The sequence below is a fragment of the Tenebrio molitor genome, chromosome 1, assembly GCF_963966145.1.
Source record: "Tenebrio molitor chromosome 1, icTenMoli1.1, whole genome shotgun sequence".
Taxonomy (NCBI): Eukaryota; Metazoa; Arthropoda; class Insecta; order Coleoptera; family Tenebrionidae; genus Tenebrio; species Tenebrio molitor.
Window position 1 is genome coordinate 22274942 of NC_091046.1, and position 23927 is coordinate 22298868.

Consider the following 23927-nt stretch of genomic DNA (forward strand, 5'->3'; position numbering starts at 1 on the left):
ATTCTGAAACCATTCCTGAACAAGTCGCGCCGTGTGTTTAGGGTCGTTATCATGTTGAAACACGAAACGCAAAGGCATTTCCCATTCTGCATATGGTAGCATTACATTTTGCAGAATGTCCCGATAAACAAATCTGTCCATGATTCCCTCAATACGGTGCAAGGGACCTACTCCATTCCACGAAAAACAGCCCCATAAGAAAACACTCCCTCCTCCATGTTTAATTGTAGGCGTAACGTACTTGGGATTGAATCTGGTGTTAACTGGTCGTCTTACACGTTTCATTCCATCAGAATTGTACATTTTATAGCGAGTTTCATCGCTAAATAAGACTTTTTTCCAATCGTGTCCAGTTAATATGCTCTCGTGCAAATGCAAGTTTCTGTTTCTTCTAGAAACAAGGGGCTTTTTCGCTGGACGTCGACTAAACAATTTTGCTTGTACCAATCTTCGTTGAATTGTTCTTGGACTAACCAGAATTTCCGGAATTTCTGCAATAATTTGTGGTGCAGATAACCATGGATCATTTTGAGACATTCTTTTAATCCGTCTATCCATTAAAATAGTAGTTTTTCTGGGTCTTCCTGATTTTGGAATTTTGTCTAAGTGTCCTCATCTGTTGTACGTAGAAATTATTTTTGACACGCTGTATTTCGGCAAAAGAAACTGTTTCGAAATAGCAGACTGTTTCTTTCTTTCTAAATGGGCATTTATTACCATCTGCTTTAATTCTTTGCAGATAGGGATGCCTCGTGGCATGACTAAAATTATGTGGAAATAACTAACAATAATAAATTGGAATATTTTAGTTCTTACTTCAAGGAAAGACTTTATTTTATGAAAAATTCAAAGTGTTGCTTTACTTTTGTCGCATAAACGGCGTGCACTTTCGACGATAAAATTTCTTAAATTGCTTTGTGTTAATATTATAAACGATTAGTTGTCACAGGCGACAGCCGCCTATTTGGGATTAAAAAAGTAATGAGAATTTGTTTGTATTTCTGCCATTTAAATATAAAATATTCAATTTTTTCCTTTTCTTTTTTGAAGTTGCTTTACTTTCGTCCGATAGTGTATATCGTAATGTATTTTATTTCATACTGGAAGTCTCTTGTGCATCATCATTTTATTTCAAAAATTAAAAAATCACATTATATCGTGAAAATAGCCTCACCTTTTTTCCTGTGGCAACGGCCGTTGCTATTGTTTTTCTAGATCGAATATTTTTTGACTTTTTCACTTTTCAATGTCAGATTTGATGTATAAAAGGAAAACAGTCCGGTAGGTGTTGCTAAGTGACACTTTCCGGCTCTGATACTGTTATAACTCACCTACCGGACTCAAATTGATGATGCAATCGAGCATCTACCGGACAGTATGAAATAAATACATTGAACTGAAGGCTCTCAATTTTTCTCCAAGAGAATAGACGTATTCAAGATTTGTTGTATTTTATTCACATTAATTCTGAAATTGTTCTAACCTAAGATATACATCACGATAATTCCAACTGTCTGCGCTTCACACATTGATTACGTGAAAATAATTTTGTTTTAGTAAAAAATAAAAAAGTATTGTATGAATATCAATCAATGAAAAGATTGTTCTTAACATCTCATTTAAACATTTTAAAATTTAGCAATTTTTACTTTTGACTGTACTTAATATTGTTAATTGTTATTTTCTAAAGTTTATTTGGCCCTTTCCAATTTACAATAAAATATCTGTATATTTTACCAACTCATTAAGAAATATTACACAATAATGAATTCCAGAAAAAAACACTTAAAAATTGTCGTATGTAAAATGTTTCGACACCTTATTAGGCTTAAATTTGTTTTTTAATTCCTAGTGTACCCGATTGGGAGTTTTAAGAAATAGTTATGGTTTTTAGTTATTTGAATTTTAGATATTATTTTTAGACGAGACGTTTAAAATTAAAGTGCAAATTTATTTTATAGATATAGCGGAGGTTCCTATTTGTGAAATATCCTTAGCTTGCGACAATTTATTGTGTGATGGACATGGTTGTCCTCCAAATCCTTCTTTAGTTGTAGACGTTTATATGCCTACAGCAAAATTATGGGTACAGTACGGACGTACAGAAATCATAGAGGTGGGAACTGTCTTTTCATTACATTATTTTTATTATATTATTTCTTTTTAGCGAAGTAGTAATCCAGGTTTTCTGAACACAATAAGTTTCAGAGCAAGTGATGGTTTAAGCTGTGATTCTCGTGTTAGATTTACAGTTTTCGATGTAAGAGAAAGAGTATCTCATACTGCCATACCATTGGGGTCTGCATGTGTTCTCTTAAGTGTTATACAAGATTCATCACGTTTGCGCATTCCTCTAATATCTAGAACTCAATCCACTGTTGGCTTTCTCTCGGTTAGTGCTTGGGCATTAGAAGCAGAAGATAGGGGTAGCAGTACCGAACATACGCCATGCAGAGTACCACCTCATAATAATGGACAGGTAAGGATCTGTCAAAAGTAATCTTTGAAGCAAAAGGTATGACGTTGTCGTAGTCGAGCATTTCGTTAAAGATAAAAATTGAAGTGTACACTTCTTCAGATAAAGGATTTAACTTGACTTACAAATGATGCAGATTATAATAGTAGCTTATTTAATCAGTTCCTGTGTAAATTGGGTTTTTTTGGCACGAGTGGGCCATTTTAAAATGCGAGTGAAACGAGCGTTTTAAAGGTCCATGAGTTGAATACAACGTTTTTTTGTTCGACGAACTCCTTAAAGGCTTCAAATCGCTTAAAATCTTTAAAATTAGCTTGACGTTTCGATTTGACAAGTTGTGACATTTATCAAAATCCGTTCATAGACTCCGTCCACTGATAGATTGCACTTTTTTAAATATCCTTAGATAACAAAATCCCCAAACCATAACATTAAAATATTATCAAAGTATCGTAGATTGTGTTGGTAATACCTTGAAACATTCGCGCCACTGATTCTCATTGGTTCTTATAAAACCCACGCGAAAAATAAATTATATGACATTTCAAATTTGAAACTGTCAGTGCTGTCAAGTGGTTTAAGCATTTAGATTTGCGATTTTTCATCTTTAGAGCTATGTTTGGCGTTCCTCTGGTTTTAAAAGTTATTAGTTTTGATCGTGCTGCTGTTTTGATCTGTTCCGTTGCGATTTTTGTTGATTTTTTTGAATTTGTGAAGTGAGTGCGTGCCTCAAGAATCTAGCATAATGAACACTTTAAGTGACATTACAAACATCGAAAATGATTCAGAGGTAATTTTTGTTCATGCATTAAAAAAATCTTTTGTTTGTGTTTAGCCATTTCCGAAAAAAGCTGGATATTTTAATTTCAGTAGCCAGCTTTTTTCGGAAATTAGAAAATGTAAGTGTAATTAAAATACGTTTTTTATGCACACTGTTGTTATTTCAGACCAAATTTAACTTAAAAAGAATCAAATTTTATAAAAATTATTAATCTTAAAATTTCAACGAGTATCAATCTTGTGTTTTCGAAGAAAACCTGTGAAAAACTTAGAAACCTCATTAAAAGTAAACGTCATGAACAACAACAGAGAACATCGTCATTTATCTGAAATCGGGGTCGTTAAATTAGTGACTCTTCTCCAAGAAGGTCATTCCCAACAAGAAGTTGCCCGAAGATTAGGTGTGAGCCAGTCTGTAGTAAGCAGAGCTTGGCGGAGGTATAGGGAAACTGGTATCTATCACAGACGACAAGGACAGGGTAGAAAAAGGAAGACAACGTATGCAGAAGACCGTTTATTGAGAATTAGTGCAAAAAGAAAGCGGTTTTGCACCGCAAGGGAATTAAAAAATGACCTCCAGCTCGCCACTGGTACCACAGTCAGTACAGATACCATTAGGAGAAGACTCAGTCAAGCTGAACTCAAACCGTACCGACCTGCTACTGGGCCAGTTTTAACCGCAGCTCACAGAAGAGCCCGCTTACAGTTTGCCCATAGACATGCCGAGTGGCAAATTGACGATTGGAGACACGTTTTGTTCACGGATGAGTCAAGGTTCTGCCTTTCCACTAATGATCGTCGTAGAAGAGTTTGGAGGAGGCCAGGTGAAGGATTTGTTCAATGTGCCATACAAGAAGTGGAACGGTTTGGTGGTGGATCAGTTATGGTTTGGGGTGGAATCACTTTTGAGGATCGTACCAACTTGGTGGTTGTAAACAGAGGTTCAATGACTGCAGTAAGATATAGGGATGACATAATAGCCCCTGTTGTTAAACCATTTGGAGCCATACATCGACCGGGATTTGTCTTTATGCATGATAATGCTCGGCCGCACATTGCGAATGTTGTGCGACAGGAACTTGTTGCGGCTAATATCAATGTTTTGGAGTGGCCACCACGGAGTCCTGATCTTAATCCAATTGAGCATCTCTGGGACAACCTTGACAGAAAGATCAGAGCTCTCGAAAATCCTCCTCGCACGTTGCACGAGCTATCCATTAGGCTGCAAGAAGTTTGGACAGCAATTCATCAAGAGGAGGTTGCTGCACTAATTCAAAGTATGCCTTCAAGAATTGCAGATTGTATAAAAGCAAGAGGTGGGCACACTCGTTATTAACACTGGAGTTACTCAATATTTATTACTTACTTTCTTTTTCTAATTGTTAAAATGTTGAAATAAGTATAGTTGTAAATTTAATAAACAGTTCCAAATTCCATAAAATGATGTTTAGTGACAATGCCAGTAAATATAATTCATGATTCTCATGTAATTTTCAAACGTGATTATATTTTCTTTAATATCCCTTAATTTTGCTGCGAAGTGTATATTTCATACCGCAAGAGAATAAAACATTCCGCCAAATATAAAGTCCATTCACGTTGGATTTTCGCTGCCAAATTGTCGTCACGTTGCAAGCCTGCGCCTCCTTTCCTAGTAATTTTTACATTATCGTGTTTTATTCGTGATAGAGCGATTGAGAGCGATTTGACGTCTTTAATTTTGAATGTTAGTTTGACGTGTGAAATAAAGTCACAGATTTTTTAATAAAATTCTATTCCTGGGTGATTTTACCATGGCGAAAAGACAAAAGGTTAATTTTAAAATTGCGTTAACCTTCCACAACTGACGTAATGTGACGAAACCCGCAAGCTAATACGGACTCAAGAAAAAATAGCTTCAGTTCGAAAATTAATTAGTTAGAATCCTTTAATATTTAATGTATTGTATGTATTAACATGATTATAATATATTTACGACCTTTATTGAGCAGTTTTAACAATACAACGTTATTTTAAAGGTAATATGTACTTACACCAAAAAAACTTAAATTAGAAAAAAATCATTAAGAATCAAAATACACCTTTCTTTTGTGGTATGCAATTGTAACAATACATTCTTGAAACGTCACAACCACAATCAAATCTCTGAATAACTGAAATTTTATTGCCAAATTTGTTCCATCATTTAGATGCATTCCTTACTTCCATCGCTTCCAATGAAAGAAACTTCACACAATTTCTTATTGGGTTCATTTTCTATAACTTATTCTTGCTCCTCATCACTCATCATGTTAGTCGCAGAAGGTTAAGTAGGTAAATGTAGTCATTATGGGTTTTTTCACTTAATCAACAACGCAAGCAGAAAAATACAACACTAGTAGGTAGGAGTTTGGTATTTTTCTTTTATACCTATTGTATGTTCCTAATCCTATCATACCGATTAACAACTGACACTATTTTTAGTGCAAATGATAACAAAATGGATGTATTATTACCTATTGTTATCCTCTAAAAATGTTAATAACAATATTTGAAAAATGACTGTTTCTTTGCTGACAGCGAATAACATACCCTCTACAGTCTACGAATGACTTGGTTACTTTATCAGCCCGTATTGGTGACATACACAGCTAAAGCATTTTTGAACTAAAAATCACACCGCCACAATATTGAATTATTTGACCTTGACTAGGAAAATCCAACGTGAATGGACTTTAGTTTATTTTCTAATCAAAGAACCACAACACCGCAATTTACACACAAAATAGAGGTGACAACATTGTACACTTTTGACGTAGGGTGAAAAATCTCATCATATAAAAATTGAGGTTGTTAGAGATATTAGTAGCGCAGCATGTTAATAAAGTTAATAACAACGAATAACAACTAATTTGAGAGTTTAATAAATGTCTTACTTTGCGAAGCATTTTTAATAACACGTTCAAATTTTAGCTGCGAGTTTGCGTACTTTCAAGGATATTAAAAATGTCAGACGTTGGCTGGTATAGCCAATAGATATCATTAAATTCCCTAAATTTAGTAAAATTTTATATTTACAAACCTAAATCAACAGGTCGTGGTTCTTTGATTAAAAAATAGACTGTATGTACTATCGCGGGCAAAAAAAGTGGGACATCAAATTTCTGTAGGTTTTGAAAAATTCGATGTAGTTCAAGCTTTCTTGTCATTTTTTTGACACTATTCCAGCTGACAGTTTAAAAATTTATTTTATACTCCTATTTTCCTTTTCCAAATGCCCTCTTCTTTTGATAAAGGTAGATTTTGATTGGAATTTTGCATTAAATAAATGGTCTAATTCACTACGTGCTTACTTACAATCATTCCCTACAACCTACAATACTTAATGACAACGTCAATGAATTCAAAGTAGGGTTAGAATCAGGTACTGCTAAAGTCTATTTTTTCCTGGTAGGCGCGTGCGTGCGCATCTCCGAAAGGTAGAATCACATAGCTAAAATTTTTAGCAGGATGCAGGAATTATTAGTATTTTTGGTTGCATATTATCTAGGGGGATCAGTATTTGTGGTTGCATATAAAACTCATGTTTATGATTTAATTTTTGTATAATTTGTAAAATGTAAACAAAAAAGTTTATGAATAAACTCGTGGAAAATTTGATAACAAATATTATATGTACAACATTTTTTATTTTTATTTTATACATACAGGAGTTTAATTGGGTACAAAATAACTCGATACTTTTGGATTCAATCGTTAATTTAAAAAACAAAAATAAAAGAAAATAATCATCAGCGCACTTTTCACTTATAATTACACGAGCTTTTTTTTGCCGAAGTAAACTTGACATTTCAATGAGAATGTTGTTGCCTGGCAATTCAACGAAAAAAACTCCCTCTGGCAGTTTTTTGAGTTTAATTGCTGGCAACAAAACTCGAATTTATAAATGTAAAGTTTACTTCGATCCAAAAAAACAAAAACTTGAGTGTAATTCGGTAAGACAATTTAATGAATACGGAAAAGTACGATGATGCAGACCTACTAGAATCAAACGCTTTCAAAAGTTAGGTTCCGTTTTGTCGCTGGAAAAGTTAGGGCAAACTTTTTTCGCTGTCATAGTGACAAAAACACCGCTGCTTATGGGATTTTTAGTGTATGCATTAAATTGTCACATACAAAAAATTACAGTGACATCGACAAAAATTGACAGTTCACATGAAAGCGGCAAAAATTTCATAACATGGACATGGCCTGCTTCGACTACAATCATTTATAATAACCATGTATCTTGCAAGAGAAAAGGAGATATTTTTGATGTTCATCCAATTGAATCATACATTTGCTATCAGGTTTCTTCGGTGCCTTTTCTTCCGCCAAGTATCGTTGAATGGTTCTAAATCCACAACCTTCAACACAAAGTAATTAAGCTGTGATAAAACAAAAACAAATCTGAAATCAATACCAGTATAATCTGCAGTTTTTTCCATTTGAGCCGTCTTGGTTAACTAGGCAAAATCCTTGCAGATCCCACGAAATACTTAAACGATCTTTCTTCTCTTCTCTTCTAGATCTTCTCGGCTTGTGAGAAATTTGCTATAAATATGAATTTATGCATTAATAAAAAACTGTTACTTGCTGTTAGCATAAATCCAACTTACGCCGTTTGTTTGGTGATCGAAATTGAGACATCTTGTTGACATATAAAAACTTCTTAACCTCTAAGAACTATGACCTGTTTTTTTAATAAATAAACGGACACAACAGAAAACAGACACGAAACAGAAACAAAACAGACACAAAACACGAACGGAAAAGTAAGACACTATGAAACAAACATGGCAGCTTGACAGTACAGAACACTGTAATATTGCACATTTCTCTAGTGTAAGTAGAAAAATAAAGTAACCAATAGGAAAGTCGCATTTCGTTGCAGGATTTTGTAAATGCGCACGCACGCGCCTACCAGGAAAAAATAGACTATAGTCAAATCTTAGATGGCCGCTAAGGATGCGCAGAAGAGGGAGTGCAATGCAAGATGTGGAACCGAGATGCGACAAGGTAAAGCGGTAAAGTGGGGTATAATTCTGAAAAGTACACTCAGATACAGAAATCGACTTGTTCTAACTCCGCGTTGTCGACGAGATTTTAATCCTGTAGCTGTAATCTATACTGACGTATTGCGAGTCTTCAACGGATTTGTGATCTGCAATTTTTATTACCTAAATAATAATAACTAGGTACCTTTCCCACTAAATTTCCAACGGCGTTGTAATTTTTACATTTCTCCTTTTTAGAACATGACACCCATAAAGTTGCTCTTCTTGTTAACACACGTTGTACATTTTGATAATTACGTCTCCTTAAATTAAAATCATAAAGCACTGTAAATTTTATTGAAGTACCTGTTCTTGCTATTTTGTCGGTGGACGAGTCCGCCTAAATTACAATTACAAACAAATGTTCGTTATTCGCAGCGCTTCAGCCACTTTTACATAATGCCGTAATGTAAACAATTTCCCAGAATTCAAATACTGTAAGATGAGGCACAAAGAATTATTCATTATTTTAATAAACTGTTATGTATTACGAAATCAAAGACATTATTCCATATACCTAACTCATAATGTCATATTAATCGTTTAAATTTAAAACATGTTTCACTCTGCTTTTAAAAGCATGGTTTGGAGTGTACAAGTGTGTCCATTGCTGCGACCACAGAACAAGTGACGTCCCCCACTCCTACCGTTACCATTGCGCATCCGAATCTCAGCGGCCATCTAACATTTGACGAGCAGTAAGGGTTATTTCACATTAAAAGTCAAATGAACCTCTAATATCCCGACTTGGCACCCCCCTCTTTTCGTCATGTGTCAGGTCGGGTTTTGTGATCAGGTATTGCGGCGGCCCCAGATAGCAGGTTCAAATGTGCAAAATAATAGTTATTTTCAATATAAGGACGCTGTCACATCATTTTTCAGGTCAGGTCAGGTCAGGTCAGGTGTAGTCGGCGTTTTAATTTTTAATATGATTTACTCTTACATTTTGACAAGTGGTGCATAGTGGGAGGTGCCGAATCGGGAAATTAGAGCTTCGTAAAGTCAAGACAATGACGTTGATGACCCACTTTTTTTGCCCGCAATAGTACCATTTTATTTACAACTATCATCATCAAAAATTACGGAAAAAAGTAAAAAACGGGTTACTTTTTTTAAACGGCACTGTTTAGGTGGGATTACGCGAAGTTGCGGATTGCAGTTTTGAAAGAGGAACGAAAGTCCAAAAACGACGCTGGGACGAGGGGGCCTGTGCCAAATTGCAGCGGCGGTCAAGTCCTAATCTTTTAGAGGAAGCAAGTACTGATTTTCAAATGATATTTCAAGGTCAAATAATTTTATTTTTTGGCTATAAATAATAGTAAACTAGCTGACCCGGCGAACCTCGTACCGCCTCAGAATCAATAAATGTTGTGTCAACTTATTAGCTGAATTGAATGAAGTTTTTTTATTAAGATAAAATGAATAATCAAAATGAATTGAAATTTAATGATTTAATGCATACACAAATTTAATGCTTACACATACTTATTTAAATTTAATGCTAAGCACTACGCCCTCTGACGGAGATTATTGGTATTCACGTCACGTGATGTGCAAATGTGATTAACTCCCATGAATTTACGACAATTCATTGATAAGAGTACTGAAAAATTAAGTTTTTTCGGTAAATTCATTTGCAAGAAGTGAGAGTATAATGAGTAGTAGAGCAAATTGCTGTGTCCCGAGTTATAACTAACTATGCAGTGAATTTTTTATCAATGAACCATAGGGATTGACATAGTGTAAACTTTATTTCATGTCCGAAAAATAATTTTGAAATTAGCAATAGAAACACCATTGACGCGAAATAAAGTTTATACTTTATACTATGTAAATCTCTATGGTTCATTGATAAAAAAATTCACTGTATAAAAATAATCCGGAATTAACAATCACCATAAACGCATTGAATATTTTAATGAGTTTGGTTGGGATGCAGTCAACATCTGACGGGAAGGAAATATGGAAAATTAAATTAAGAATTGGAAAGAGAATTACCTACTAAGCATATGCGTGTTTGTTGGAAACATTTTGTAGATGAAGATTTTGTTCCACTGGTTTGTTGGTTTGGACGCACTGTTCACTTGTTTGATAGTTTCGAGGTTAGGTATGCCGCACAGCAATAAATGTTAAACCCTAAAACAGCTTTCCCCGCGACGTAGCATTACTTGGGGTAGCATTTAAATAATTACAGACAGTTGACGTATATGCCGTTCACGATTATTTTAAACACGCAGGAGGCCGCGATATTTTTTTGTTAGATTGGCATCAGGTCCTGTCATATGACGTTTCGTTTTTAAATATTCGCATTGTTGTCAATTCCGTCATTAATTTGGTTAATAAGAATTTACGATTATTGTTCCTAATGCGTTCAATTATTTAAAAAATGTAACAACTTGGGAGCAGTGTTCGGTTGAATTATAACCTAAAATAGATTTATTAAGACAAATCACAATACTGCCAACTAAAATGTCAGATTTTCATAGATAGTCCGAATTTGAAATAATCGTGAATGGTTTATACTTAAATGCATAATTAGTTAGATACAGGTGCGATACACTGAATAAGCCCATTTCTAGCGTTAGCCATGACATAGCAGCGGGTATGTTCGCAATTTCTGCAAGGATGTTGGCCTTGTAGGGTCTTTGATGGTTGATATAAACGCGAGATTTAAAAAAAAAAAACACAAACAAAATTGCAAGGGGACAAATCCGGCGAGCGGGATCTCTACTACAAATTGCCCCTTATTGAGGTGAGACTCCAGTTCTTCGTCTTGTCGCACTCCCGGCTTGTCTGAAATCATGGTCTGAAAGTAGTGACCCATGTAACAATTGATTTCTGGTTCGGGACACGACCCAACATTGAAGCGATTTCGGAAGGGTTGCGATCACAGAAAATCAGTTTGAAAAGTAGACATCGACAGCAAACGCAGGCTTTCCACTCTTCCAACGCATGATGGCAGCTGACAAGGATAGGGAACAAATCTTGAAAACCGCGGCTTCCGAATGAGACCACTCCCGTCCCATTACGACCCATACAGTCTGAATAGCGCGCATTTCAAAAAAGGAAGTTATGTTGTCGCACCCTGTACAATGCAAAAGTAGGTGTTGTTGATCACCATTGATCACACTTGGTGTTAAAACTCAGCTGACGTTAAATCTCAATTAAGTTCAAATTGTCGATGCGCGCACAATGACAGATGACATAACCCTTCAAAATGAATTTTCACTTATAATATCCCTAGTGCATTGATTATTTCCGGAAATTTTTTCGAATGCATTTGTAAAACGTATTAATTAGCCCGAGTGGAACACGAGGGCTAATTACGTTTTGGAAATGCATGAGAATAAAATTTCCGGATACTAATCAATGCACGAGGGCATATTCGGTAAGAAAATCGCAACGACACGGACATTATGCTTCTTAAATTATAAATTTTTAAATCGTACGACACTCATTAAAGACCAATAGAAAAATTAGTTCACGAGCCATAACCAAGACAACAACAAAATAAATGATTTTGATTGGCTGAAAAAATTTCCACTTATTAATTTCATGTTGGGTTAGCTAGGTGCAAAAAATTTCCAGGAAATCTCAATATTGTTATAGAAACGACACCGAATTCTGTTTTTCTATTGGCTATTTTTAAGTGTCGTGCGATTTTCACTTATAATATCCCTAGTGCATTGATTATTTCCGGAAATTTTTTCGAATGCATTTCCAAAACGTATTAATTAGCCCGAGTGGAACACGAGGGCTAATTACGTTTTGGAAATGCGTGAGAATAAAATTTCCGGATATTAATCAATGCACGAGGGCATATTCGGTAAGAAAATCGCAACGACACGGACAATATGCTTTATAAATTTTTAAATCGAACGACACTCATTAAAGACCAATAGAAAAATTACTTCACGAGTCATAACCATGACAACAACAAAATTTCTTGGATTTTTAATAAATAAATGATTTTGATTGGCTGAAAAAATTTCCACTTATTAATTTCATGTTGGGTTAGCTAGGTGCAAAAAATTTCCAGGAAATCTCTATATTGTTATAGAAACGACACCGAATTCTGTTTTTCTATTGGCTATTTTTAAGTGTCGTGCGATTTTCTTCATAATTTTTTTTCGTTAGTTATTCGACGTTTTAATAGTTATTCTGCTAATCGGGGCGGAGACAAATCCAACAATCCATTAGCCACCAGTTAAGATTTAGTAAAATGTTTAGTTTTTTCCAATATTTTCAATAACGTAGGTACCCCTACCCACCCCACTTAAAATTAAGGGTAAGTATATAACACTTAGTATCAATTTTTCTTGTGACAAGTTAACATTCTATCTCTGTGAACAATGAATGTTCAAAAAGTTATTTAGAGTGAAAAAGGAAACCCTTTATTGGTTATTAATGGTGCAAATTTTTTTAAAGCTAGTGTGATGAAAGATGGAAAAACACGCTGGAGGTGCACAGAAAAGTTTTGAGAAAGAATAAATACTTTGAAGTGTACCTGATTTGCCATGTCATTTTCGTGAAATTAGCCCGTCCCTGATAATCTTCTACATTTCGCTACCTGACCTGACATCCACCTTGGTACCTGCATTTGGAGGAACTCGTTTGCGCCGGGATGGACCGCCGCCGCGCCGCCCGTCTCTTATCCGATTACAGGTACTTGGAGGAATTCGTTTGCCGATAAGGATCAAAAAGGTAGAGACCTGCAAAAATTTGACCGCGTGGAGGAACTCATTTGCGACCTTGGCCACATGCATTCATCAAGTTTCAAAAATTCTGGAGGTCAATTCTTGAAAATTGTGAAAATTTCCATATCATATCATATAATTTTCATATCATCAGTTATATCATAAGAATGGTTTGCATCAATTCTTGAAAAATTGTGATATGATATATGACACCAGTCCAAATTATCACCCTTTTATACCGGATCATAATTCGCCATAAAAAAAACAGAGTAATCGCTATACCTTAATCGGCAGTCATCCGCTCGTTGCCAAGGGAACCAAATTATTATTGATTGTAGGGTGATTGTTTGGCAAAAATCCGTTATTAAAAGTTAGTAAAATGGAAAATTCAAGAATAATTATTAAAAAAAGAAACCATTATATGACAGACGAACAAAAAAAAGTTTAAGTGATTATATGTGCAGTAATCCGCGCCTAAATAGTGGAAAGCAGTTGAACAATTACACTAACCGGATGATGAAAGAAGAGTGGGAACAGCTAGCTCTCCAATTAAATTCTATCGGGGGTGGAAACAAGAACGGTGCAGGATGGAAAAAAAGTTGCCAAGATTTAAGAAGAGGGACTAAATCTAAATCTAAAGCAGCAGAAATGAAAAACCATGCTGAAGGAACAGGCGGTGGTCCCTCTTCAGCATCATTAAATCCCATACAAGAAAAAGTGGCAAGTTTTTTGGTTTTTGGGAAATGCTGTGATTTATGGCTATAACACTGGACGAGTCAGCGTGTGATTTTACCGATGATGACGACACCGGCACCAAATTTACAGGAACAACCAATGACGAAGGAAATTCCAGCAATGCAAAAATTCTGAAGGTTGTTCCTAACCCAGATGTTATATCGGAAAATGCTTCTACCAATAAGAGAAAAATTAAAGACGCACTTGAAAATACCCCAGCAAGTAAAATTGCTGCAAACAGCGACAGAAAACTGAAAATCAAAGAAGAATACTATAGAAAGAAATTAGAATTGTTGAAGAGGCAGACTGTGGCCCAAGAAGAGTTAGTGCAGTGTATTAAAAAATATTTTGAGTAGGTAAATAACATAATTATTTTATTACAATAGGTATATTGTTATAGTTATAGTCCAATGTTATTTTCAACAAATAAAAACGTTTAAGCAAAATATTCATTTACAATCCTTTGGCGCAGCATTCTTCCTCCTCTGAGAAGTAAAATATTTTGATTGACATTGGCAGCGTTATTAATATCTTCATCAATTATTCCAAAATCAGCATTTATAATTTCTTCATCCCTATCTGGTTCGGGTATTTGATGATAAAGGCACATATTATGTAAGACTACTGCTGCATTAATTATTCTTGATGCTGCTTCCGGTGAATAATGAAGAACTCGATGCTTCAGAAGTGCATGAAATCTGTTCTTTAAAAGACCATTGCATCGTTCAACTAAATTGCGTGCTCGTTTATAGAAGTAAACAACCATGGCAGTTGCGAATATCCAGAATCTCCTAAAAGCCAAGTTGATGTGCTATCATAGCTTGTCGAATCCTCGAATTTCTCCAAATAAATGCATCATTGGTGCTTCCTGGATAACGAGCATTAACATTCAAAATCTTTAAATTTACGTCACAGACTAGTTGAACATTGATGGAATGATAATGTTTTCTATTAAGATAAACGTATTCAGGATAATTGGGATTTATTCCTGATGGTGATGCAATTGCCACGTGAGTACAGTCAATTGCTCCCATGACTCCAGGCATATTGTACCTTTGGTAAAACCCGTTTTTTACACTATTTATTTCCGCCATGTTTCTAGGAAGGTGCACCCATTCATTGAATAGGTATGTATTAATTGCTTCTGTAACTTCTTTTAAACTTCTACATACAGAGGACTGACTTATCCCCAAGTGAATATCATACCCAACTCCTGTCTGGTAGCCTCCACACGCCAAAAATCTGAGAGTAGATAACACTTTCACAGTTGTAGACAGTGCAGAAGACCTGCTAGGAGGGTCGATAAATTCTTCAAGGGAATTAATTAGATTTTCAGCCAAATTCTTATTGAGTCTAAATAGTTTTATAAATTTTTTGTCAGAAATATCGAAAGGATTATTGTGTTCATAAAATCTCCGTCGATGCCCTTGATTTAGTTCTTGGAAACCATCCAAAACTGCAAACATTTCTTCCATATTTGCCATATTTTAATTTTTATCAGCGCAGACGACAATTTTTTATATTCGCAAAACGTCACTGTTATTTAATATCACATACATATCACCGCCTTAGATATAAGTGAAAAAAAATGACGTAAATGAGATGATATGATATGATAACATTTTTCAAGAATTTCAAATATGAAAATACGTGATAATCACGGATCACGTGGTCAAAATTTCATCGGTGATATTTTTCACAAACTTCAAGAATCGGCGTCCTAGTAGTGAAAAAAATAGTATATAAACCACGCTAGAGAAGACAATTTTAAGCCTCGCTTCTTTATTCCCTTCGCTGTCTTCTCTACCTTGGCGTATAATATACTATTTTTAAGCCGAGGTAGTTTATTCACCGAGAAGCGAGCTTCGAGGGGAATAAAGAAGCGAGGCTTAAAATTGTCTTCTCTAGCGTGGTTTATATACTATTTTTTTCACTACTAGATCCGTTAAAACCCTTTCTAATAATAATTATTAATTAAATTTGTTTGTCCGATGCGACGATCCGAGTTCTCATTTTTCAACGGTTGCTATGAAAATTAAAAATCGTCTGTCTACGTTAACCAATAAAATCAAAGAAAATCTTTCGTTGCTAGGTGACGGCTGTTCATTATTGACCTTGGGAGAGAAATTCTACTTCTGGGGTCGGTTCGAGAGTCAATAATGACGCCTTCTGAGACTAGTAGTGAAAAAAATGTCTTCTCTACCTTGATGTATAATTACTATTCTATGCCGTAGAACCGTTTTAATGATGAATTTTTCGTATTACCGATTGTTAGGTTATTGTTTTTGAAAGGGGGTCGTATTATGAAACGACCTTCCGTATCGCGGGTGGTGTTTTCTTGAAAGTGCCGTTCGCAAGCGATCTTTTCAAAATCTCTGGTGTTCGGCATAGTTGGTTACATAGCAACTCACAATGCATTGATCTGTGTTTTTTAAAATTGAACATAGGGAATAAGTATGGACTACTTTCAGAGTTAAAAAAATGTCCCGGTATGTATGTATCCGGCGTTTTTTTTTTTCACCCCATAGTAGGCGTTGAAGTGCCGATTGTGAACGCACTGTATCTACTGGTTACGGATCACGGATCAGCTGTTTGAATCTTACGTTTTACACGAGTGGTGCGTTCACAATCGACTGTTCAAGGCCTACTACAAGGTGAAATTTAAAAAAACACCCAATATAATGCCCAGGTAAAGACTTGGGACGACGCCCGAATCGGGAATATTTTCAGTAACGCACGAAATGGGAACGCACGAAACGGCACTAATTCAGTTGTCTTGCTGTTTTACACACATTTTTTTGTCAGGTCGATAATATTTACGCTGATGGCACATTCCAATATTGCAGCAATTTTTTTTTTTAATTATGTATCTATCTTTAATTTTTTTTTGTTTGTTGCTAAACAAAATTATGTTATAAACCTAAACGAGTGGTCATAGATTTTGAAGTTGAGATACACAAAGCAGTTGGTAATGTTTGGCCAAATGTTACTGTTGTAGGTTGCAAGTTTCACCTTGCGGAATGCTGATTTAGAAAAATTTAAACCTTAAGATTAGTAAGTGAATACTGAAATACGAGTAGAGAATCAAAAATTGGTAAATTTTTAAGATTATCAAAGATAATCCAAAGGGTCTTGACTATTTGAAATCTTCGAATGTTGTCGATCTACTTGTCTTTGAATTGTTTAATAGGATTTAATAAGTTAGGTAGCCTGGTCCAACCCGTGTACGCCCTTAATCCCCTACCCTCCGGAATACTTAGAAAACTCAGGTAACGTGGTCTAACTCCCATACGCCCGAATATTCAATGGACATAAAGTGCTTGGTTATTCCAAAAATAACCAAAAATCTACCGTTGCAAACCATCAGCCCATCCTTCTTGGAAATTCCAAAGAACATTTCGTTAGCCGATCCTAAATTCTTTCAAAGTAGTGAAATAGATTTATTGATAGGCGCTGGCTCCTTTTGGAAATTGTTATGCGTAGGATAAGTAATTTCTCCGAGAGGCCTCACTTTTCAAAAGACCCACTTTGTCCCGAGTTCAATAATACAATCACCTGTAATCTGGCGGCAAGAGTAAACCCCAAAACAAATTTAGAAAAACAGGTACCAAATTTTTGGAATTTGGAGGAAATCCCGGGTATTGTTGGCGACACGGAGAAATTATCGGTATGTTAAAAATTGTTCCGATTGATGGAATTGGTCTATCACGTGTTGCATTGGAAATGTCACGCACATTTCTAATGCTCTGATTGGCATAGAATAACTGCATTATGTGTATTTCTTCTTCAAACAATTTGACCATTTTGTTAAACTGTCAAGTACTTATTTTCGTTACCTTGGTTACGTCATTACATACATGCATTGACCTGTGTTTTTTAAAACTGAACATAGGGAATAAGTATGGGCTATGTTCAATGTTAAAAAAATGTCCCGGTATACCTACCTACATACTCGTATTTATTCCTCGTATTTACTATGTTTCGCTGTCAAATAATGTTATCCAAAACTCTTCAAGTTGGGATTGATTTCGTTCACTTGACTATACAGGGCTCTCCCAGAACTCGCGCGTCAGCCGTTAACTGCGAATTTTAATATTTAATCCGACAAGGATTCTACAACAAAAAACGTCAAAAGCATGTTAGTTTTGAAATGAAAACGATTTTAAGATAACCAATCACACACGCCTTCCTGAAGGTAACTCTACCAAATGTATGCGTTTCCGAGGAAATGACTTTAGATGTTGCTGCTAAAAAACTGTGATGAAATATTTGTACAACGTTTATTAACTTCTGTCACTTTGACATTAACAGAAAACAGAATAGTTATTTTAGTGGGAGAGCTGATGACGAATTTGGAGAAGGTATTTTAGGCAATCAGAAATTAAAAAAAATGTACTATTTGAATGTTAGTGAATCTGGAATCGACAGTCGCTAAGGGCGTTTGCGGTTATTTTACTACTGCGCAGCATATGAAACTTGCAAAAAATTTATCCCAAAAAAAATACTTTAGGCAACTTGAAATTATACTGATTTTTTAGTTTAGCATTTATAGATTACAGAAATGAAAATGCCAGATTATTTGAACGGTTTTAAAGTACAACCCGACTGCCCCAAAGTCATTTTTTTAGTATACGCAAAAAATATACTTTAGGCAGTCTGAAATTTTTATGGCAGATTTATTAATTGATATTAAAAATATGTGCAAAAGAGCCAGACTAATACGAGGGTTTTAAATAATAACCCGACGCGAATAAACATTTTAAATAAGTGCGACAAAAAAGTCTTATGCGTATACATAGGTACGAGAGAGATAGTTTATCGATGTCTGCCAGCAGTAGCTAAGGGCGGCCCCGGCTCGTTTTTTTAAAATAGATTATAGATTAAACAAATCTTTTCTTCAGCAACGCCTTTCTTTACTATAGAGCTTATACATATGTCTGCTTAGATATTCTATCTAAATAAATGTGATGTTAATTACCTAATATGTATTAAAAATTTGCTTCAAATATGCGAATGAATATTGTCTGAGTTAAAGTTACATATGAAAAAAAATCAATAATTTCAGATTAACAGAAACAAATTGCTATGTTTAGAAATAATATGTTTCGAATTTTCATTAATAAATTTACGGCTTTTATATTAAAATTAGTTTAGTTCGTAAAGTTCGGAATAAATTCGATAGAACCTCGGATAGAACTGTAGTTTAGGTGTTTAGGTAGTGAGAAGATCTATTAGAAAAAGGAGAAAAAAGTGGGACTTGTCATTTAAAAAAAATATTGATGACGTCATTATTAGGAGATGAAAAGCTGTCAACATAAGTAAAGTACTGAACAATATGCACTTTTACAAACAAAGTTGACCTCTTCGATGATTTTTCTCAGATATTAATAGTTACAGTTTTATCGGAGCCGACTTTTTTGTCGCACTTATTTAAAATGTTTATTCGCGTCGGGTTATTATTTAAAACCCTCGTATTAGTCTGGCTCTTTTGCACATATTTTTAATATCAATTAATAAATCTGCCATAAAAATTTCAGACTGCCTAAAGTATATTTTTTGCGTATACTAAAAAAATGACTTTGGGGCAGTCGGGTTGTACTTTAAAACCGTCCAAATAATCTGGCATTTTTATTTCTGTAATCTATAAATGCTAAACTAAAAAATCAGTATAATTTCAAGTTGCCTAAAGTATGTTTTTTGGGATACATTTTTTGCAAGTTTCATATGCTGCGCAGTAGTAAAATAACCGCAAACGCCCTTAGCGACTGTCGATTCCAGATTCACTAACATTCAAATAGTACATTTTTTTTAATTTCTGGTTGCCTAAAATACCTTCTCCAAATTCGTCATCAGCTCTCGGACTATTTAGACAACGAGTGTTAGAAGTGCAACTTTTTTTCATAAGTGTGGAAGTTTATTAAACGAGTCGTAGACGAGTTAAATAATCCACACGCATGAAAAAAAAGCACGCTAACACAAGTTGTCTATAAAGTTTTTTAAAATTTCATAAAACAAAACCTATTTTAACTGTAATTTGTGCTTCCATTTTGGTCAGGTGCGGTGGCCGGTTGTGGTAACTAAGGAAACATTATATGTTTATTGTTGTAAAATTAATTTGTCAGTTTGATGTCAGTCTCAATAAAAGTCAAAATGAGTGATTCAGATGAAGATCCTGAAATTACTAGTGGACTAAACAAAGGTGGGTTTAATGTTACTAATTGTTCTAATCGTTATTTCAATTTTCATTTTGATAAATCACTTCTCTGTAGAATACGTAGGTATATCGTTCATTCATGGATTAAAACCAAGCAGTTAAAAAAAGTTGCTGATATCATAACTTTTTTTCACTGAGTGAAAAAAAGTGATACTTCTAACACTAAAATCAATGAAAAATAGTCAACTTTTTTTAATGAAATTTTAAAAACAACATTAAACGAAAAGTACATTTTTAAAGTAAATGTTTAAGTTGTGGATTTTCTGCCGACCATATGTGAAAATTGTGACTATTAAAAGTCCCTTAGCGGCAAAAATAGGATTTATCCGCAAGTAACACATTTGTAAGAAAGTCTGGATTCTGTTCGTGTTCTTGGAGTTCCAAGCGAGGTGCATAATCTTCGGATAATAGGTGTTGAATTTGGTGTAATGATTCGGGTGCACGTGGTTACCTTTTAAAAAAAAATTACGGTACTTTCTCATTGATTTAGGATGTCGGCCACATTTCTCATACTTCTCGTTCCATCTTCCGTAAATGATTGAAGTACGACTCCTTCCGTATCAGAATTAGGAGTGCGAACCGTGCGGTCAATACCACCAATTCGTTTTCAATCGGAAACCAAAGAACCAGTGGTTCTTGTTCTGTTTACTAAATGTAAAGAACTAGGATGCCGTCTGTGTGGAAAGCGTTCACGGTACAACCTTGCGACCCCTTTAGAATTCCTGCCACTTTCCGGGATGTGGTAAATTGCGCACAGTCAAATTTAAAATTCAGGAACCCAAAGGGTCCGTTAAAATAGAGGCAAATTGCGCACCAGTGGTGACGACGTTCAGTCATAATAATTCTCGTTCAGGACTAGATAATGATCTTCTTTTAACCACTTGGGCTTTAACACTCCGAAATAAATACATCGGACTTTGTTGACATTATTCGGTTCATCTTAGGGTTCTGTAGGTAAATTCTGAGTCGGCCAGTTGGACCAACCTACCTGCGTCGAGTAATGTCAAGTAAACGGTCAACTTAATCCCATGGGCCTGTTGGGCCAAGCTTGTAGGTAATTAGTTGCCGAATGATATTTGAAGGGATGCCGAATATTAGATTAGCGTTTTTTTTTTGTGGTCGGAAAAATATCGTGTGTACTGTGCCGGCCAAAAAATTTTGGCCGTCATTGGCTGTCAATTCAAAAAAAAAAAATTGTAATCCGTACTTTATTGTCATAATGTTTACCGTCTTGATTGTGAACGTTATTTTTTGGGTGGTAGATTTTAAAACTCAAAATTATTTTGTCATTTCTACTACACAGAACGTTTACCTCAGGTTATTTATGTACGATTGTTCTAATTTTGTTTATTCATGTCTGATTTTTGGAATATCTGAGCTTCAAACAGTTTAAATTGATTGTCAAAATGACAAGAATCGAAAGTGGGGTTACGATTCCTTAAGGTTTATTTACACTTTACTTGAATGTCAAGAAAGTGACGGCCAAAATTTTTTGGCCGCCATAGTACCACCTGTTGAAAATTCGATTTCACATTCGTTTGCTTAAGCCACGCGCCTACGGCTTGTGGCTCAATTCTGCAAACTCGTGTGAAATCTTTCATTTTTAACTCTTGATATACAATATACTATTTCATTGCATTTCTGTTACCGTACAAATAACTGAAAAATGAAGAAATTGTCAAAGAAAAAAACTTCACCGATGACTAATTTTAAAAGGAAGCAAAATTGGAATTACGACTCTGTTTCTTGATTCAGTTCAAGACGATTCAAGACTTGTACTTGCGGATCATTGGGGTTCGGTTACTTACCACTTTTACGACAACCTTCGTTATAAGAGGACTCATCTTTTCCAATAATTGTCTAAGTCGGTGACAGGGTTCTTAATCCCCTGGCTGGGCATATTTGGCCCAACTCCGACTCTGAGATTAGGGACGGCCCGTAGCGTTGGCCCAACTGGGCTACGCCCGGTAAATTGCGGTAACTTACAATTTTTACATAATTGAATCTATGTGATTCAGAAGTAGAATTATTTTTATATAAATAATGGATTCCTCTAAGAAGAACTGCCTCTTTATTATTTTGCCATGTAGTTTTTTTCTCAACATTGGCGCTTCTAATTTTTATTTAGAGGGTAGTCTGAAATGTAATAAGAACATTTACAAAATTAAAGATATTGGGATGCGCCGAGTAAAAGTTTTTCCTGAAGTGATAGAACACAATGACTCACATACAGGCTGTTTGATAAAAAACGCCTCAACCCATAACTTTTTTATTTATTATCCGATTTCAATGAACAAAAAAACCAAAGATATGGTTTTTCATGCAGTCATAATTTTTTTTTTGCGTTATTTTCAGTTGCTAACGATAGTCAACTTTTTTTTTTTAAATGGACACGTAGTTTTTTAGGCTCAGTCTGGTAAAGTTTTTTTTTCTGAATCTAATGATGTATTAAAAGTTATCGTTTGGTCCATAGCTGACTGAAAAAAAAAAAAGAATTTTTAATTGTGGTTCAGCTTATTATGAAATTTTCAAGTGTGCCGTGAAAAACAATTGAGTTTGAACATTTTCAGGTGCAATCTTGAAGAGTTTTAGGTAATTGTTCACTTTAACTACTTCTGGAATTTTCGCGTTTTTTCTGGCTAGACAGCCTCAGGACGTCCTCCTACATCGTTTCCCACCAGTCAAACCTTGTGCAAATGAAAATTTTCCTTACCCTTTAGTTATACTAAGACTTGACGCGACCTTGAAACACAACAAGAGAAAAAAAAAGGCATTTGCACAAAGTTTGAATGGTTCGACACGATCTAGGAGGACGCCCTGAGGCTGTCTAGCCACAAAAAACGCAAAAATTCCAGAAGTAGTTAAAGTGAACAATTACCGAGTTTTATTATTACATTCTTAGAAAACATGAATAACTATTATTATTTTTTTCTATTAACTTTTTGTTTTTGACGAATTACGATTTTTATTACACTCGAACATAAAATATGTAATAGTCAAATGACTGCTATCCTGCATGACTGACAATGTTATTTTATACTTAAATAAAAAAAGTTTAAAAAAGCAGATGAAAATTTCTAAGCTGACGTTTAGCTGACATTTATCGTACTTTGTATTCCGATTGTTTTCCACAGCACTCTTAAAAATTTTATAATAAGCTGAACCACAAAAAATTTTTTTATTTTTTTCACCAAATGATAACTTTCAATACATACATCATTAGATTCAGAAAAAAAAACCTTACCAGACCAAGCCTAAAAAACTACATGTGTCCATTTAAAAAAAAAAAGTTGACTATCGTTAGCTATTGAAGATAACGCCAAAAAATACATTTTATGGCTGTCTAGTAGCGCTTGAAAAACCATATCTTTTATTTTTTTGCTCATTGAAATCGGGTAATAAATAAAAAAGTTATGGGTTGAGGCGTTTTTCATCAAACAGCCTGTATAAGGCATTCACGATCTTTTTGGGACCGAGTTGACTATGACCATCTAGTGATTTTGTTGGCAGTACCTCGGTGATAACTAAATTCCCTAAAGGAAATTGACACTTTTTGTGTTAGGTTAGGTTGTTTTCAGTTTAGGGTTATATTTTCTGAATAGGTACTATCGCGGCCATCCAAAAGTGAACGTTTTTTTTTTATAGTTTGATATTTACTTTAAATCATAGGCGTCCTAAAATGTCAAAGTTTGACATTAGCGTTAAAAAAATTATTGAAACTATTTTTTTTAAATGCTACATCTCACTCCGATTCAGACAGCTAGGGCTATTGGAAAGCTAGAGGAAAATTGGTCGTTGGCTGCTGTGCCAAGAGAATTACATTGCAGTAAGATTTGCATCTTCAATATAAAGAGGCGTTGGCAAGAAAACAGGCTTGAGAGGTCAATACGAATAGGTGCTGGAAAGGTTTCTTTACTAAAGTTTACGTTCATTTTAATAGTGTATTAATT

At 34.9% G+C, this 23927-nt stretch overlaps 1 protein-coding gene across 8 annotated transcripts in view; it reads left to right on the forward strand.

Annotated features, from left to right (window-relative positions):
- LOC138141307 (inositol polyphosphate-4-phosphatase type I A) overlaps positions 1-23927 on the forward strand; it is a 210560-nt gene that overhangs the window by 65717 nt on the left and 120916 nt on the right. For all 8 annotated transcript variants that reach the window (XR_011163071.1, XR_011163070.1, XM_069062029.1 and 5 more), the window contains 2 exons: positions 1962-2116; positions 2168-2479. Coding sequence is in view for 6 of the 8 variants with exons in the window: in XM_069062029.1 (XP_068918130.1) it covers positions 1962-2116; positions 2168-2479 (467 nt within the window). In the remaining 2 variants the exon portion in view is untranslated. The remainder of the gene's footprint in view (positions 1-1961; positions 2117-2167; positions 2480-23927) is intronic.